The 19618-nt window shown below is 38.5% G+C and overlaps 1 protein-coding gene across 1 annotated transcript in view; it reads right to left on the reverse strand.

Moving 5' to 3' along the window:
* The window catches only part of LOC140243418 (uncharacterized), a 90677-nt gene that overhangs the window by 30065 nt on the left and 40994 nt on the right, over positions 1–19618 (reverse strand). Inside the window, exons 2-3 of the mRNA XM_072323101.1 lie at positions 5972–6132; positions 5173–5389 (exon numbers count right to left, since the gene is read on the reverse strand). Coding sequence (XP_072179202.1) covers positions 5173–5389; positions 5972–6132 — 378 coding nt within the window. The remainder of the gene's footprint in view (positions 1–5172; positions 5390–5971; positions 6133–19618) is intronic.

Genomic DNA, 19618 nt, shown 5'->3' on the forward strand with positions numbered 1-19618 from the left:
TAATCAGTATAGCTGTGTCCACACGGGCGATATTTACCGATATTTACATTCATGGCACGCATCACGCGCAAACAATGCGTCAACGATATGGGAACGGGGGAAGAAAAGATGTGTATAATCGGTCATGGGGAGTTCCACTAGTCACCATTCGCAGCTCGCCCACTCCATGTCTATATATGCGACTTTAAGTCTTACACTCTTACTTGTCAGGGTTGCCCACGCAAAGCAAAAGCTGATTTACGCCATCATTGATTGACCCGCTTTACAAAGATGTTATTTGCATACCATTGTAGTAGCCTCAATGTAGGACCAAATCCATCGACTCATACTTAAAGCGCAGTATTAGTGCTCCCTCGCACAGCAAAGGAGAGAAAAAAAATGTTCGTGCAAAGGAGAATAAAAGGGGTATTACATAAATCTCACTCACAAGCTTAAAAGAATATGTTACAGGTAGGAAGGATTAGAATTCACGTCTGGAACATAGCGGATTTTGATCGGATTTGGCGCCAAAACAAAAACCTCAGGGATTATGACAGGGCGATGGGCTGTACACCAAGGCACAGGAGTTGCACCGTTTATTGAATACCGCATAAAAAATTCTGGCTAGATATTTTTTTTTCAAGCTATCGCACCCGCTTTGCCTGGGGATGTTTATGGTAATTTAGCCCCCCGTTTAGGTACGTTCCGTATTGAAGGTTGCCATAGCATCGGGAGTTATATCACAGACAGCGAATATCTGCATAATTCTTACATGGGACGACATGCATTTATGTGCATGCGGCATGATCTATACAGCCATTAGAAAAAAATCCACTCCTACGACTTTAGAACATCAGTTTTGGTGTTTACGATATACGGGGTCGTTTTTTTAAGATAATTCCTTTTTTCAACGTAGCCTAAGATATTTCTTTCAAAGGAAGTTCGTTGACAGATAATCTACATGTATATCAAAGTCTCAATCACACACACACAAAAAAAAAAAAAAAAACGTAAAGATTTTTTTCAGCTATCTCACCTAGATACTGTATTCGAAATTCTCCTGTTAGATATTGATGTATACCTTGAGTGAGTTCAATGTCCTAAGCTCACAAGATGAGAAATAAACGTGTTCAATTCAGGCTTGCAACACACAATGTCATAAAAGTCATTGTCTTTCTGAAACTCTTCTATTTTCACACCTGTCGGCGTTTGAAATATCTAAATTCCAACTCATTTACTGTCATTAAAATCTATAAAAAGCAGTGAAAAGTTACATCATTACCTGATGTTGTGTCATTGGCAAACGTAGAAGGAATATGAAATTCGCTTGCAAGCAATATCGAATACATCTTATTAGACTTGGTGTGATAACACGTGCTGTCAGTACCAATCAATTTCCAAAGAGTTTTTAGGGGCATTCCTGTAGTAGAGATACTTCGATGAGAAATAATGCTAACAGGCAAACGCCACTACAGTGTAGGTTGTTGCCCAAAATGCAGTCATTATAAAGAGAAAAAGAAAAGGAAAATGGGGAATACGGTAGGAGCATAGTTTGCAGTTAAACATTCCTCTGAGGTTGCAGATCCTTGTTTTTGTTTTGTTTTTTCGAATGCGTCAGCCAATTGGTTGCACCATTGGCATAAAGGATATGACAACGATGACTTTAATAGCTGAAAAGCGCTGATTTATCCATAATCAATTTTGGTACTGTTGTAAGAAGATTAAGTTCAGATATTTCGTTGATGCGCAAAGAACATTGTGCGAGGGATCAAAGCACTCTGACTGTTTGAAAATAATGATATGATAGATTTTAACAGGTGGTTGTGAATTGGTTGAATTCTGATTCAATTAATTTTGGCGAATAAAACATTAACATAATCACGTGAGAAATTTATGTCATTATTCCAATCATTTTTTTTTTCTTTTAAATGTTCATAGCTTGTACTACTCAATCGAAGGATTATACTCTACAAATTGGACCGAAGACAATACCGTGTCATGTGCTCCATGATTTACTTTTAATGTATTCGTGGGAACGTTATTCTTTGTGCGTATGTACCAAAGAGATCTCTTTGGTATGTACACAATCATGTGTGCGCGTACTCTGCTGAACTAATTGCAAATGCAATTAACTTGAAGTGAGTTGTAACAAAAAGCCACTGCACAATCAGCAATGGTCTGCAGTGGCCTCTGAACCAAAGACTTCTCAAAACATGGATTGATATTTTGATTGAGAAGGCAGTTGAAAACAGCCAATTGGTAATCTGTATGTCAGTGCTGCATAACATATTTTGTTAGCATATTAATCTATTTGTTGATTTGGTTCAAAAGAGATACACATTCACCTGCACATTCCGATATGCATTTTGTCAGTTCATAGACTATGGATATCTATATCTTAAAGGGGCATTCCAGACGATTTTCATAATTTCACATCATGTAGTACGTAATTGACAGCTCCATGTATAGATTTGTGGAATTTATTGGGGTCCTTAAGCAGAGAAACAATACTCTGAAAAATCTTTAACAAATTACACTGAACAGTGTTGATGACATATAGGAACCTCACATATTCTAGAAATGCAGCAGTGTAATTCCATTACGATACCACTTGCTTAACAAGTTCACCTACGTAGAATGTATGCACGCCATCATCTTTTGTTCTACTTCCTTAAGCCCCAACTCATATATTCTTTATGGTGAGGCTACCATGTCATCATTCTTGTTCATTGCAATTTGTGGTAAATTTTGAAAACATTCTTATTCCTCAACCCAATCACTATAAATTCTGAAACTTTGTACTCGGTATATTTTGTTAAAATATAAAAGTCTGAAAATCATCCGGAGGTCTCCTTTAATCTTCATGAAAACCTATCCAGTTTATAATTACACTGTACCTCAGTTACAAGTCAATTTCGAGAGACATTCTGTAGTTACCTCTATCTCTACACATGTTCATATTGTAAATGTGAATTCACTTACTCAATAGAACTAAATACCATCTAATCCTTATAACAGTGACGGTAATTTCATGTACGAGTTGGGGGGGGGGGGGAGGCGAGAGAGCGCAGCGACCGAACGAGGGTAGGATGTGGGAAGGAGTATGCCCCTGCCCCATTAAGAAAAAAAAAGGAAATATCCAGAGGCAATCTGAATGGTTAAATCACGTTGTCTGTCTGGCACCTCGCTGTTGTTCCTTGTTCCGCATGTACGTTTTTGTTTTTGTTTTTATCATGTACTAAGTCTATCGGAGGTGATGGGGGGGGGGGTGGAAAGAAGTATCCCCTCCAGCACGAGGAAGCTTTTTCATTTTTAGAATTGAAATTGTTGAAATATTTGATGAATTTTAGATTTGAAAAAATTATTTCAATCACAAGTTCGCAGACACAAATTCTACCAATTAAAACGTGCTTACAAAATAGACAAATTAGAATATTAGGGTGTTAAAATCGAGGGGGATACACATCCCCTCCCTTTACCGCCTTTGCTTGTAGTATGGGTTTTGGGGTTTTCGTAAACACCTTGGGAGAGTAGTCTCTCTCGCATGTGTTTACAGTCCTGAAGGGGTAAATATTCCTGGGTTAATGTCCAGAAAGGGTAATTGACCGGCGACAACGGTTATCAGAATAGTCCGCCAGGGAAGTTGCTCAGGGATGACTGCACTAAAGTACCATGACAACATCGTGATGCGAGAATCGCAACTATTACCATTAGTTTATTACCGTCCCCGCCTAATGACCAGTTGAGTAATCTCGGGATGGTTTGGTCATGCGTAATAATCTGTTATAGCGAACAATATTAGTGATGGCCTGTTTCATTTCGGTATGTTCACATCTTCACCAGATTTCTCTTTGTGTGTGTGTGTTCTATTTGATGCATGCATGTGTGTGTGTGTGTGTGTGTGTGTGTGTGTGTGTGTGAATGCAACAGGAAATGAGAGTCTTACGTCGCTGACACTGAAATTCGTCACTCCATACCATAAGACTAGGTAACACTTAATATGACAACACTTTTACACCAACTTTGTCTCTCTGATAAAGAAAATCGAGAACGTTGAAGATTCACAAACACCCAGAGGAACTGCAAGGGAAGGAGTGTTAGCAAAGTTTCTACACTCAACTGCAGATATGAAAGAATATTCAATGTAATAGACTCTATACTAAAGAGAGCTGCAGATAAAGGGTGTTTGTGTAGTGTCTACACTCAAGGCAGCTGCAGATAAAAGGTGTTTATGTAGTGTCTACACTCAAGGCAACTGCAGATAAAAGGTGTTTATGTAGTGTCTACACTCAGGGCAGCTGCAGATAAAGGGTGTTTGTGTAGAGTCCACGTTCAAGGTTACCGCAAGTAAAGGGTGTTTGTGTAGTGTCTGCACTCAAGGCGCTTGCAGATAAAGAGTGTTTGTGTAGTCTCTATACTTAAAGGAGCAGATGGTTAGTGTTAAATTTGTGTGATCTCTATACTCAATGGACAACGGTGGAGTCGAAGAGGAAGGAACGATTGTATATACTTTGCTAAAGGTTACTTTAGAGGAACTTTAGGACTACAGGTGTTTGCATATTACACGAGGTATGCTATTATACACGTGGTCCACAGAAATAAAAAAAAACACGTGTGTTTGCATCGTCTATATGCTCAAAAGAACCGCAAAGGAACATGTGTTATAATTATGTGTAGTATATTTATACTTAAGGGAATTGAAGACGAAGGAGTGTTTCTGTAGACTATGATGCTCGCAGGAGTTGCAAAAATAAGGGATATGATTTTGTGCATTCTTTATACACTGAGGGGAATTGCAGAGGAAAGGTGTTTACGTAGTGTCCGTATTGAAGGGTGGGGCAGTGGAAGGGTGTTTTAGTCTCTAAACACGTGGGTACAGCGGAAGGGGGTTGTGTTGAATTCATACCCACGGGAGCTGCAGAGGAAGAGGTGCATTCGTAATTTTTGTAATCAGGGAAGCTGTGGAGAAAATTGAGGGTGTTTTCATGTTCTCTGTATGGAAGGGAGCGGCAAAGGAATTATGTTTATGTGGTCTCTACACTTAAGCCCTACTACAACGAAGGGGGTGTTTGTGTTAGTTATAACCATATTCAAGGGAGCTGAAGCAGAGGAAGAGATGTAGGCCTTTTCTGTAATTTCTGTACTCAGGGAAGCTGCAAAGGAAGGGGTTTTTGTAGCAATGTCTATACTCACGGGAGCTGCCTTCCGGTGATTGCTGCTGCTGACTGTGTGGATCAAGGCTACCGCTGGACGAAGAGCACACCTCGGTTAGAGGGTGATGTTGGAGCCCCCCGACGGGCGCTGAATGCTGCTCGCTGAGGCCTCGATGCAGTGTCGATCTTGGCTTTCTTCCATCCTCGTTCGCAGAGAATGACGCTCCCCTCTCGAGTTTCTTTCTCCTTTCTCGGCTCTAGAGAAGACATGGGAATACACAGACGAAAATTTTCTTTAGCAATGGACTCAATGTGTATAGCTACAAACGCGTTCAGATTGCTGGTCTTTACATGGATGTACAGTCATACGTTTACGAGCGAGTGACAGTCTGTTCAGAATGTACAGACTCGAAGCAAAATTTGTGTTGTCAATGCTTAAAATAAACCTACATCGTGTGAGTGCGAGTGTGTTAGTGTTTGTGTGTGTACTTGAGTATGTCTGTACATGCTTGAGGATGTGGGTACGTACATCTCTTTTCGGTGGAAGGCTAATTCGTGGGGAGACCGTCATTATTTCCATATTCACTACGTGTATTGTGCGTGGGAGCCACAAATGGCAGATGAAAAAACAAAGGCGTTATCAACACGCCGTTCATTTACAAGGCGGTCCACCATTTGGGCCCTTTCCCTCTTTTCATATACAAATCACAGTAAAAGGAAAAGAGGAATGGAATCGACTGTATCTTCGATTGAGTACACACACACTCACACACAGGAGACATACAGACAATCATCAGCCAAGATTGATCATTATCTTTCGGTGTTGTTGTAGCATTTACGTTGCGCCACGACCGCTTTAAACTGGAGTAATTGGATCGTGGCGTCATTGCTAGAAGGGCGGCGAGTAACGGATTGCTCTGGCTGTTAAAAGTGACAAACGGCAGGACCACGTTCGAGTGCTGGAAAACACAGGGGTATACTACCACGTCGACAACGACCACTAAAAGGGTACATCACATCAGAAAAAAATCAAAAGGCTGATGGATGCTGTACTTTAAAGGACAGTCGAGATTACACAACACGTCACAATAACTGCCTCTTGGATGGAGGGCAGATAGGATAAACAAACCTCCAACCTGCAATTTGTCAGCTAGTATACTCTAATGGAAGATATAGAATTACGTGTCTCTAATCCAAAACGGAAAATGTACCGGAAACAGAAACGGAGGAAGGAGAGATAATTTAAAGATTAATGATCCTTGTTTTTTACCAAACACAATCTAGTCATTTTTCATCCGCACATCATGACAGCTGGACGCAGCCATTTCATGAATACTAATAACAAGAAAAATGATACTGGTGGGCATTCATATCACGCCGTGTCTGTCACACTGCCACCCCAAGCACTGTCTGTGGAATGAGATGGATGTAAAGAAATACAATAAATAGTGAATCCCATCGGAATGAACCGATGACGGAATTCATCGAGTTTGTTGAATGTCAAATAGCCATCCCGGTGTGTCGTAGACGTTAATATAAAGATACAGAATAATGAAAGTGTGGAACAAATATGTTCGAAACCATAGTTTAAAGGAAAGTATTACATTGTACTTGGATCAACCAAAAGTTAGGTTAAGGTTATCCACTTTGTAACTTCTGTTTCCTTCAATTTTTTGTTTTATTTTCAGTTAGTTAGTTAGTTTGTTTGTTTGTTCTTGTTGTTGAATCGTACTGAATATGTCATTCCTTGATTTAAAACAAAAACACCTGCAGAGGAAAAGAACAAAACCAAACAAAGAGAAGGGACCAGGAAGTTCTATTTCTATTTATTTCTATTAGAAATATCTACCAGTGCATTGTCGATTGTTGTACCTGTAAATCTTGCTATTGTATAAATGATATTTTCGTTCTTAATCATGTCCGACGACTATTTAAAAAAATAGCAAAGCACTATTACAGGCCACTGCATGTATCGTATAGGACAGACACGAAAGTTTCGTTTCGCCTTCCTGCGTCTATCATGCCAACCGTATCATATGCTGTGCTTTATAAGGCGTATATGGCGAGGGTTTTGAATCAATGGAAAGTTCACTGGAAAATGTCAATCGGCCACGCTAATTTGCTGGATATCAATGGAGACGGTTGCTCTTTAGGGAGCAAAGCGTGTTCCGCATGGATAAATTGACTCGTGCAAGGTTGCGGCCTACGCACATCTAATATGGTACAAGTACAACTTGGGGTGCATTTTTACTGCCTTGGCACTTGGCGCAGTAAGGATCCAAAGAAGATGTTGTAGATAAAAATACAAGATAAAAGGAGAGATTTGGCCAAAAAGAAAAGGACACGGAAGTGGAGGCATTGGTTCAGTGATCCGTGTAGCTCAGACATTACCTTCTCAATCTATCACTTACACTTGGCGACAGTGAACACATAGTGAAGGAGAACTTATGTTATGAATGTTAAAGGTACTCTGCACATTGAATCAATTCAGGAGAACAGCTCGCTTAAATAACAGATATTATGGTGTCAGTGTAGACCAATTCGATTTGGGTACTGTTTCTTTTTATTGTGATTTCCAACTGGGGGCTTCAAGTATGCCCAACTAAAGATAATTTATACACTGACATAGCAACGCACCTGGCTCATTGCATAACTCATTGAAAGTGCTTTTATTCCTCTTTGGAAGCCCACCCCTCCCCCAGTTATGGCCACCATATATAAGTTACAGTGCTCTGAAGTCGGATTCCCCTATATAGCACAATACAATAGTCATATTCAGCAGGTTTACGGAAAGAAGGGACGAAGTCCACAGGCGACCTTGAACGGAATGACTAATAAAGCAACTTTGGGAATCATGTCCACAGATCGAGATGTCAGCTTTATAACCCACTAGCAGCTGCCCTATATAAGCTGTGTACATATACTTTGATTCAGAAGCAAAGCCTGGTACAGCGCACAACGAATTATATTCTATACAGAACCACACCAATAAACATAAATACATGCATGGGTTTATATTAATAGAAACAAAGGTCCCGACTTTTCTTCTGTCAAAGGGCTAGAATAAAATCCACCAGACTGACGCCCCAGTCTCCCAAACGGTGGAATGACGGAATTGACCGGACCGTTTAGAGTTCTTGCTTCATGATGCTACACTGTTCAACAATGATTATTAAACGTGTCTAATAGGATCAAAATTGTCTTATATATGAGGTGTGCAACACCATGCCGAGAATGATAACAATAAATTTATTTGATTTATAATCATCATTGCAAATGCCGTTACATGATTATCATCATTTCAAACATGAAGTAAGTGCCGATCCCTGCACAAAATCAAAGTATAGATTCAGAAATATTGAAATCTGATAGATGTAGAATACGAGAAAATTGTTTCAAACCGAGTAAACTGTATAAGCATTGCGTCTTTGAAGTGCATACTCAAAACCCATTTATGTTTTTAAACATCTTCAAGCATCGTATTCTTAAAAATAGATAATTTGTCCTTATATTTTAGGTCAATACAATTATTTTTCGTGTAACCAATATTTCAAATTAAAAGAAAAAATAGTGTCGACCTCTGTATATACACATACACGTACGTATGTGCGTGTCGTGTGTGTGTATATGTGTGTGTGTGTTTATTGTGGGCACATGCGTAACTGTGTTAAAATTCTCGTTGTAATGAGCACAAACAACGCTACATAATACATTCTGACTACAATGACTGTAATAATAGTACAAAGGACTCTTATTTTCTCTTTAGCATATACAAGGTATATATTATTTTGTTGATTGGAGAATGGTACATTAAGGCGGTTTAGTATCAGTCCTCTTGAAATGTGATCGGCAATTATCAAATGGGGGGGGGGGGGTCGCGAAGAGTCCGCTGTTCCATTTAAACAATCTTGGGGTAAACCATAATACCTACATATCTGTCAAAGATTAACTCTCTGACAAAGTCCGCTTCATTGAGTATAATGTGTCTTCCGAGCATGCTGTCCTTGAGTCCTCCGTATGTTTCACATTGAGCAAGACGACAGTGTGCTCGGTATGAGTCGAAAATCGTGTCAGATGCCTCTTGACACCGGCGGAGATTAATTGATTCGCGCTAGGTTTTGTCATCACGACTGGAAATCAAACACCCCTACGGATACAGTTGACCGGCCCACGTCTGCCTTCGCATCGAATGATGGATACTGATAGCTAATGCCTGTGAAGAGGGAGCAATGCCCTCATCATGTACAGCGAGGGGGGGGGGGGGAGGGGGAGGGACATAATTATTGGCATTATCATTCTCACAGCTATGAGATACGAGTAGTCATCTGGTGTTAACGAGGAAAGTACGTATTTTATCAAAACAAGGGCATTACCGACAATGAATCACCGACTGTTACATGCAGTTTCGCCTCTAGAGCCACAACACAATGCTATATCATTAACATTTTTCTCCATTTCACACAAAAGCACATCGATAATATTGTGGTTGCGAGGGTGTAGATGTTATTGAGAATGAAAGAAAAAAGAATGAAAAAAAAAATCCGTCCAAGTTGTATGTGAAATCGTCTATACGACCCTTTCATACAATAATACCTGCCATGCCATTTTAGAATAAGGGTGGTAATATTTCGTACCTACCAGAAACAAAAATGGTTGAAATTTTCCTCATTTTGTCAATCATTAAAGCTAGCAAAAAGATTGATAAATAGTATAATTATAAGTGTCGATCTTAATGATATAATTCAAAATATGTCTTGTCGTGTAACGAGTGCAGTATCATCAAAGAGATTCAATCTTTCTTTTTTCTAGCTGATGACCTTATAAAGTAATGCCTGAAAAACTTTGAAAATGGCCTTTATTTGTTTTTGCATTTAAACTCAGCATATAGCTCCACAGTAAACACAACGTCGTTTTATCGCTTTGGTAACGTGCGAATGGCAGCTTTTAGAAAAGAAAGAACTGCGTCATTCGAAGGTCGCATATCATTTTTGCAAGCGTCACGAAATATTGCATGGCTGAAATGTAACGCATCCCAACATCGTGATATAAATCTTATCCCAACAGAGTTTAAAAAAAAAAAGTAACCCCATGTCAATCTCCCCTTTTGTACCAAGAATAACGGTTGGGACAGGATGGATTGACTGGAAATCTATAGAACTGTTTCCCCCTCCATTATACATAAGTTTCCAGTTTTATCATTCTGAGGAAAATTCTGAATCATACCTACCTCCATTATATAGTATACCAGCTCATGAAAGGAATCACACACGAACTTCAAATTGTATTTGTTCATGGACATGAATCTCATCATAATGAAAGATCGCGAATGAGAATGAAAAAGAAAAAGGCATTTAGGGATAAGAGTGAAAGAGAGGGGGAAGAGAGGGAGAGAGAGAGAGAGAGAGAGAGAGAAGGGGGAGATAAAGGAGGGCGGTATACATAAAAAGGCAATGTAGACCCAACAGTAACTGATTAGACGAATGATACCAAATGACCCGGTACCTTATTAGCATGCAAATGTACCCGCATTAGGCCCGTTGGGATACCCAGCAGATGATCTCATATATACGACCGTTTCCATCATGATAACGACCCCAACGTCATAAACAAGAGGAGAAGCAAATGGCATCATCTACTATGTATGAAATAAAAAAGATCGTAAATCTCAGCAGGTAGATAAGCACTGAGATATCTTGAAATGCTGCGCCATTCAACTTTACATCGGTGAAAATGTTAAACACAGAGAGAAGGAAATTGAACTTAATTCATATTCACCAGTATATGCTACAACCAGAGGTGAAACTAACCCTTCTATTTAGGGGTATAGTATTTACAGAGAAACCCGCATCAGGATTTTTAACGATGTGTCCTCAATCCTTTGATATTATGTTCTAGTTTATTTACTGGGAATTGGATGACACAAGGGAAATACAAAATAACGGGTAATCTTATATGCGATCACGAGTTTTCGCGCGTTTATTGTAGTTTGAAGCCTTTTTTTTTTTTTTGCTAGTATAAAGACATAACAAAAAGAAGCCACAATGATAGGGTGTCGGGGACAGGGAGCTGCGAAATAAATGAGGAATATGCAATCTTGAGAGGTGAAAGAGTATTGAAAGCAAAGCCTCAAAATAATTCCTAGAAAAGTTCACGAAAAGGAGTACAAGTCTCATGACAATAATTATAATTTTTTGTGCTTACGAAGCACGATCGGTGACACTATCGTAGAAAATGGCGTGCACTGCTCCGCACTCGAAAAGAGGATGCAGTCAATTTGGCTCAATATTTGGTGTTTATTCCTTCTGTCGTCACGGTTTAATCGCTCCCAGCATTAAAGTTGCAGAATGCTGAAAAGATCGAGCGAGAAAACTGAGGTCTATAATCTTTCCATCATGATACAACACTGAACACCGTGTCTCATGTAAGTCTCTGTATACCAAGAGATGCGAATTGCACTATCGAACCACACTCTTTTTTTTTCTGTAGTGCGTGACATGTTCAGCAAAGGTTTAAAGGAGATAGAAGCAAGGAAAGAAAGGGGAGAAATCTCTCCGTAAGAATGTTCAAGGAAATCCTTAAATTTCTAGAGTATCAGCGAAGGGTAAGAAGAGTAAGAAGACGACGAATTCAAGACGACGGAAAGAGAGAGAGAGACAGGAGACTGCTGATCCGTACTTCGGAAGCCATTTTAGTATCACGTGGTGCATCGGCCTCGCCGTATCGAATATCACCGCGATCTGGTCAAGTCGGCCAAAGCCGGATGCATGTTGATTGGACTGGGATACAGTAATACGCTCCAAATATAGGAACGAACGCAATTTGTGAAAACAGCGTCTCGGGTTCTGCTGAGCTTTAAAACTGTAGAAACGAAAATCAAAAGTATTTTCCAATCATCATGACATAGGAATAAGTGAGACCATATCAAAAAAAAAAAAAGAAGTTATGTATTGTTAGACGAAGTATTCATGACAGTTTGTCATTCATAATTGTGATTGCACTTCGTGTTGTTATTGCATTACAGATATACTTCTAAACAGTCCCACCTGCACCCTCTAAATGAAAATGATAATTGCTTATAAAAATAGATACAAAGTTTATGTTATGGCATGATAGATTACGAAAGATAACAATCCTCTGAATAACAGACACTTTTATTATGTGTATGAAAGGTATTGGTAGGTGGCCGGTATTTTTTTAACAGGTGGCAGTATCCAGAAGTACACGTTGTGTTTAGAATTCAGTATAAGGTGTGAGACATTTCAGTGTATTATGAAGCTCATCATTACTATATTATCCTGTGCCACCATAATGATGACGGTCCCCTTTGATCTATAATCAATGATTCGTCTCATAAAAATATAATAATCGATGATTCGTCTCATAAAGTCACACGCTTGACTCATTCATCCTCAAAAACCGTTGGAAATTTGTGCTTAATAAGTACACTGCATTCGCCCTGTAAGCGCTTCATCAGAGCTTTTCGACGTTAGTCATTCGGAATAATTCGTAATAATTCACCCAAACCAGTGTCAAATACTCGATCTTGTCAATACCAGTGAAACATCGTATTTCAATGCGGAATTCCAGTCATTACATCAAAATTTCTAAAAGGTTCGGCGTGTAGTCAATTTAGATGAAGATAAAAATCATATATATATATATATATATATATATATATATATATATATATGAACATCCTATACCAGATATCTCAGACCTGCCCCCAGATTTCATTTTGATTTCGCTAAAGATCAATCGTACATTAACGTATATGGGTCACATTTCGTTTCAAGATGCACATGATTATAATGATTGTACAGAACCATGAAGCAATAAACAAGTTATGTCTTTAAAGTGGATTTATTGGATAGACTTCATTGACATCTGAAAACTAAATTGGTCAAGAAAGCTTAAAGTATTCTCAATTCAATTTACACATAATGTATAATGATTGATACATAATTCATATATAGTAATCATGCCAACAAAAAGATTTTGCAATTCTGTATGAAAAATGGAAAATAAAGTGAACTGCACTGAAAAAAAAAAATCAGCCCGTCTTGTGCTTTCCTTATAAAGAATTATGTAGGTGATATGATCTATACAACAGTGATTATTATGATCAAATTTTGATTTAATCAAGTCTCTATACACTTAGATGGATATCAAAGTACATAGTGTGAGCTACCGCACCGCTGTGATATACATAATATCTCTTTGAATATGTTTGTATGTCAATATGTCAATATAGCTTATTATTATGCAGAGCGCATTATTATTCACCCAGTTGTTTTCAGCCGTCGATTTCAATCATCATCTTCTCTTGACTTATGGAGCGATTTCTTGACATAATTCAATATAATCACCATGAAGAATGTGCTTATCTTACAGAGTGACACTTCTTATTCTGCGCTGCATGTGTAATTTCTCAGAAAAAAAAAATTGTAGGTATTGAAGACAACGATATAGCAAAAAGTGCAATGACTCAACTCTCAAGTGCTGTAAACGCTGTTTGAACGATCTTACCTCAATTTTGGAGGGTATATATAGAAATCGAAAAGTGGGCATGATTATGTTGAAAATCAACAATGGCAACAAACGGTATCAACAACACCGTTGAAACATATGGAAAATATGCAGAGAAAGCCCTATGTGTAATCAGTATACGTTTTTGAGAGCAATAGGCAGCTTTACGGGATGCGGATATTTTCTATCCATAAGTGACGAGAATACCAGAACGATATTAAAGTGATGTATTCATTCTGGGCTTAAAATAAACAGGACCCCGTTGAAAGAAAGTTGCAATCAATTGCAAATAATTGCTAATTTTGAAACAACCATTCTGATTGGCTCAGGGTCTGCCCTATTAAGAAGACATGCATGCAACAATGATTTTGATTGGCCAGTGACAATCAGTTGCAAGTTGCGTTTAAACGCAAAGTTTCTAGCAACGGGGCCCAGGTCTAGTTGTACACATCTCTGAATGAAATGACTCCAAGGAGGGTAAGTCTTCAAGTTACGTAATGACGACTTATGAAACAATATTGTATTTCAGCTAAGAAATCATGGTCACGTTGTTGCTGTTGTTTACCAATTTCATTTCACCCGTCCTTTATCGCAGGGAAACTAGAAAACACATAAGTTTTCAACAAAAACAAAAATAACGACATTATTTTGATCAAAAATTTTGATTCAAAATTTGATCCACGCTACACCTTAAAGGGATGGTACAGTATTGGTGGAGATGAGAATTGGGCTTTTAACTTTTTGCGAGATACCAAGAAAACACTTATGATTTAGTACAGAGCATACCATTTTAAGAGGAATTCAAAGTTTATTTGATGAAAATCGGGTTTGGAATGACTGAAACATCCAAAAACAAAGTAAAACAAAGCGATCGTTGTAAAGTGTGGGTCCTACACTTTATTAGAATCGCCCTTTTTTGGATATCTCAGCCATTTCAAAAACCAATTTTCATCAAATAAACGTTAAATTCCTCATAGAATTACATGCTCTTTCATATTTCATGAGAGGTTTCTCATTATCTCGCCAGAAAATGTTAGTAACCTGAAATTAGGTCTCAACCAAAACTATACGATCCCTTTAATACTACAAACGCTCTTTCCATGAACTGTTATGATAGACTATAGATGGCATTGACAAGTATGGGAGGATTACACTCTCGTTTTTACGTGATAACCGCCGAGGGCTGATGCCATGGTTTCAGCATTTCACCATTTCTTCAAACAACGCGACTTTTACTTCTTTCCATCTATTATTTCCCTATCTACTTAAATATGTCTCATCTCTATGGGCCTTAAATCAATCGATAGATAAAAATGAGGATATTCACATGCAATTTTTCACTCCATTTCAGTTTAAGGTATACGCATTTGCGCATATCTTTTTTAAGCGATAGATCGACCTTTTGGTTTATCTCACAACATCTCTTTATTCATAATCATATCTGTCTTTACCCATCCATGTACGGTATATATATATCAATCGCATACTCTAGTTTATTATGCGCATCTCCCTCCCCCACCCCACTCTCTTCCTCTCACTTGCTCTCCGTGAATTCACAAACCTACCTCGCTTTTATCTCTTATTTTCATTTCTCAAAATTATACCCCACAAAACAGGCCCCCATGCAGAGCGCGAGTTGTGACTTCCACTAGACTTCTGCAAGGAAATTCATTCTCCATCGTGAATGAATTGACGGCTATAGGCGCCAGCATGGCGTCAATGCGACAGACAGTATATAAATGTGATTTTTAACCCCCTCTATATTTCATCTCGCCCAAAATGTCGACCGTATATGGAGATCATAATAGAATCATACATTATCCTTTCCTCTAGAGATGCCTATTTTCTAGGTAAACGATCGTTACAAAACCCAAGGAAGAAGCGAGCGATGTGGCCCCCGCCACATGATAATAATGTTGTAAGTGAGCCAATCGCTTGTATAATGATGCATCAATATGGGTTTTTTTCCCCTCTAGATGGTGGTATACCATTTCTGTCTCGAGAAACGTCTCATCTAGCTTTATTTCAAAAGTGTGTACTATGTCACAAGGCGTAAGCACCGATCGTTAGCACCATCCCCTACGTATTGATTAGTTTTGGTGTTGGAAAACACCATACTACCCATACAATATGAAACCCATCCGAACTTTGCACTTTTTTTTTTCATTTGAATTTCATTTGAATTCCCTTTTCGAAAAAAAAAATCCCCACAACCCCAAAATAAGTGAAATAACAAGTCAATGCATACAAGGCATGCCTTTTCATAACAATGGCAATGCTTGTATGAAGAATGTTAATAGATTCTATCATTTTCTGTTATTTTACTTTAAAGAAAAGATTTGAAAGTTTCAGATCTGAAACATTACTGTGCAGTCGTGTCATGTTTCAACGATGTTCAAGCACACGCAATGGGCATTGAAGAGTTTACATCTTACTTCGTCTACCGATTTGCAGAAATGAAAGAATTCTTGAAAAAACTAACATAATGTTATTATTCATACATACTAAAAACGATAAGAGGCACTCAGAAAGATTTGTGATCAGTTGAAAATATTTCAAATAACATCAAACAGCTATTCATCCCGCTAACCCATTGTGTACCCCGTGAGCTTTGTTATAAAGCTATCATGAATTACCATATAGAAGAGTCGAAGGCTTAGCCTTTACACTTAGTTTGTTACCCGAGAGGCTGACGTGCTCCAGTCACTATCAAGTGGTGCTGTTTTATTACTCATTTTATTTTTACCGACAGCATTATTGCCACTTCACTCTGTCGAGAAGTAACTATTGTTTGCTGAAATATCTCTACAACGCACGTACTAAAATCCGTCCTTTGTCACGTTTGGGAAAACTTCAAATTACTCGTAAAATAGTATATGTATCATAGCTTTAACAAGTGCAGATGCCGCATGTATGAATCTGCTTTGTTTTTGCAGATTCCCAAAGATTAGGGTGGAAGCGGCGGAAGACTCAGGCCAGATGGTCCGCTGGGAACGCGGAAGAACGCCCGATCGAGCGAAGTTGTGTTTATCTGCGCGTCTCTGATGGACTAGCCGAGACACATTTTTTGGATTGGAGGGGACTGAAGGGGAACGTTGATTATTACTTCATTGTTTATCAAAATACTTGATTTCTTTGACTTTATAGTCTTTACCACTCAAGAGAGATAGAATCGAGATAGAATGTCTGATGAATATTCATTGAATTTATAACGATTGCGTTAAGAGTGTAATATGGTATACTGCAGACCGATTTACTAGCAGGAGTGTATGTCTATTAACTTTGACTGATCGTATAATAACAAATAACACTATTATCTTACTTGATAACTATATCCGTAATTCTGGTGACGAATTGCCTGTTTAGCTCACAATGGTATCAACATTTTGATGGTCATCAAAATGGTGACTTTGATGATTCTGATGATCCTGATGATTGCTATCATCATATCTTCTTCATCATTATGGTTATCACTGTGTTATCATCACCACTCTTCTTTTTTTTTTCTTCTTCTTCTTATTATTATTATTGTCATCATCATTATTACACGTACTACTTCTACTACTACTACTACTACTACTTCTATCAAGTTATGATAATTACTATTATCATCATTATCATACTATAGTTATCATCATTATTACTACCGCAGTTCCTTTCGTCGAATTGTTTACAGTCTAATAATCATTTCATTTCATTTATTCCATAAATCTAAGAAACATCAAAATAATACCAGAAATTTGATAACCATCTACAACATATTGTACGTCTCTCAAGATCACCGCGGCAAACATGAAGCCATATTTCCCCACTAATCTTTCACCTACATACCCCTCGCATCGGCTCGGTGCAGATATGCCACCAGCAATGTCATATCCAATAATCAGCAAGGGGAAAGAAATCACTCCGTAATTACCCCCTTCGCGGCGCTTGGTTATGCCGCCAATAAATTATACCCCACCGGTGGTGATAGTTTGCATTTCTCGCGCGATGCGTCTGCGTAAGGTCATCGTAAATATACGACTATGAATTATTATCTCGTAATTTAGAAATATAATATTTAAAAAGGCCAGCTTCTAATTTCTGTTTCTCTAGATCAAACAGATGTTGCAGACTTGCGATCAGGAAACAGGCCCAATAAAACCCTGATTTTTGGTGACTAGTTGCATATGCAGAGGATGAACATATTCATTGACTGAAGTCTGGACTACTTTTACGTTCGCATTCTGATTTTCTCTGCATTAAATATTACTTTCTTTCATTTTAATGCTACATGTTTTGCAGTGCCTTAGCTATTACAACCTATTACTCTTTTTAAATGTTGTTAAATTTCACTAAATACAAACTTGACACTTTTAATGGGAACGCCATTCTTTGGGGAGTTCTTCTTTGCTTCTTTTTTTTATTATTGTTGTTGTTTTGTTCTCATTGACAAGGTTAGGGTCGGGGGACTTGGTAACTCCAGCAAGACACAGAAAAGCAGGACACAGCAGCTGACTATAAAAGTGAAATAACATTTTGAAAACAATGTCGAGTAGATCAATACGTACTACCCAGAAGTTTGTCAAGAACATGAAGAGACCACAAACACAATGCTACATGTCTTTATGCCATTTAGTTCAAACTGACCACCTGCGTGAACGCGGCGCCACAGTAGTGAACAAGAATCCCCAATGCGCCTATGATGAGCATCGGGTAAGGTATCACTATTCGACAGATGAGCGCATTCTAAAAAGGGGGAACAAAGGGGACGAATAAAACTCTGGAGGGACTAAAAGGGAGTACGGAAATAGAAATAAACGTATCAATTGCGGTGAATTTAAAGCGAGAAAATGACAGATCGATGTCTTTTCCCAGACATGGGGCGTCAAGTGGAAAGTTATCGCATTGGCGTCATCGGGCCAGCGAAGCGTGCCAATCACGTGACTGCTGTAAGTCACTTACTTTGCATAGCGGAGTTCGTTGCCACTGGTCTTCTCATTCCGCAGTAGTGCGCAAGCGTACGCACGCATTCCTCTGATGCTCTCTCGCCAAAACGCTCTCCGCACACGCGCATGTGAATCCGATGGCGCTGTGAATAGTCTCGTTTGATCATGCTTTGGCATTTTCGTTTATAGCAGCCGTCTTACAAGTCCTCCTCTAGATTGTGTTTTTCACATGCTAAACAAAAAATGACATAACTCCATTGTAACTATCTAATAGCGTAATGGTGGTTACAGTATGGTTAGTCAAAATCCATCTCCAATTTGATCATTAAGCCCCGCACCAATAACGAAAATCATTATCTTTCTTCTTTTTTTTTTTGCCGGGTAATGAAGCTAAACAAAAACTTTGCATACAAACAAACAAACAAAAACTATTGGTATGTGGTTAACGTTGGTGAACAGGACACGGGCCTCGTACCAAGGAGTTTCTGGGTTTCTAATTTTTTCCAGCACCTATGGACACAATATCTTATATACCATGTTCCTTAGATTTTGTCCTACACGTGTGTATATACTATCATAGTCGGTAACTGGCAATGCTGAAAGGCTGACATGATGGCAGAGTCCGCTGTGAAAACAAAACAAAAACTCAAGAGACTGCTGAAGCATTTAACCCGTACCGTACCAAATTATGAAATCCTTAGTAACTTTGCATTGAATCCAAAATGCTAACGCAGGCCTTGGATCAGACGTCGCAAATGCGTTGTTCTCTATACGAGCATTATTAATAGGTGTTGATGTCTATGCAAATTTACTAGACACATAATGATACTTCCACTACATCCAAATATTCATGTCATTGCTCTCCTCGCAAGAAAAAAAAAAAGACTGTAAGCATGAAAGAAAACTGAACATCGAGTCGATACATTGTATGGCAATACTATAAAAGATGAACGATGCACGTTATAACTACCACATACGAATTTGTAAAATGTGAAAACTTATGTTTACGGAAGTGCATTTCTTTAAGTTTGC

The sequence above is a fragment of the Diadema setosum genome, chromosome 2, assembly GCF_964275005.1.
Source record: "Diadema setosum chromosome 2, eeDiaSeto1, whole genome shotgun sequence".
NCBI classification, from domain to species: Eukaryota; Metazoa; Echinodermata; class Echinoidea; order Diadematoida; family Diadematidae; genus Diadema; species Diadema setosum.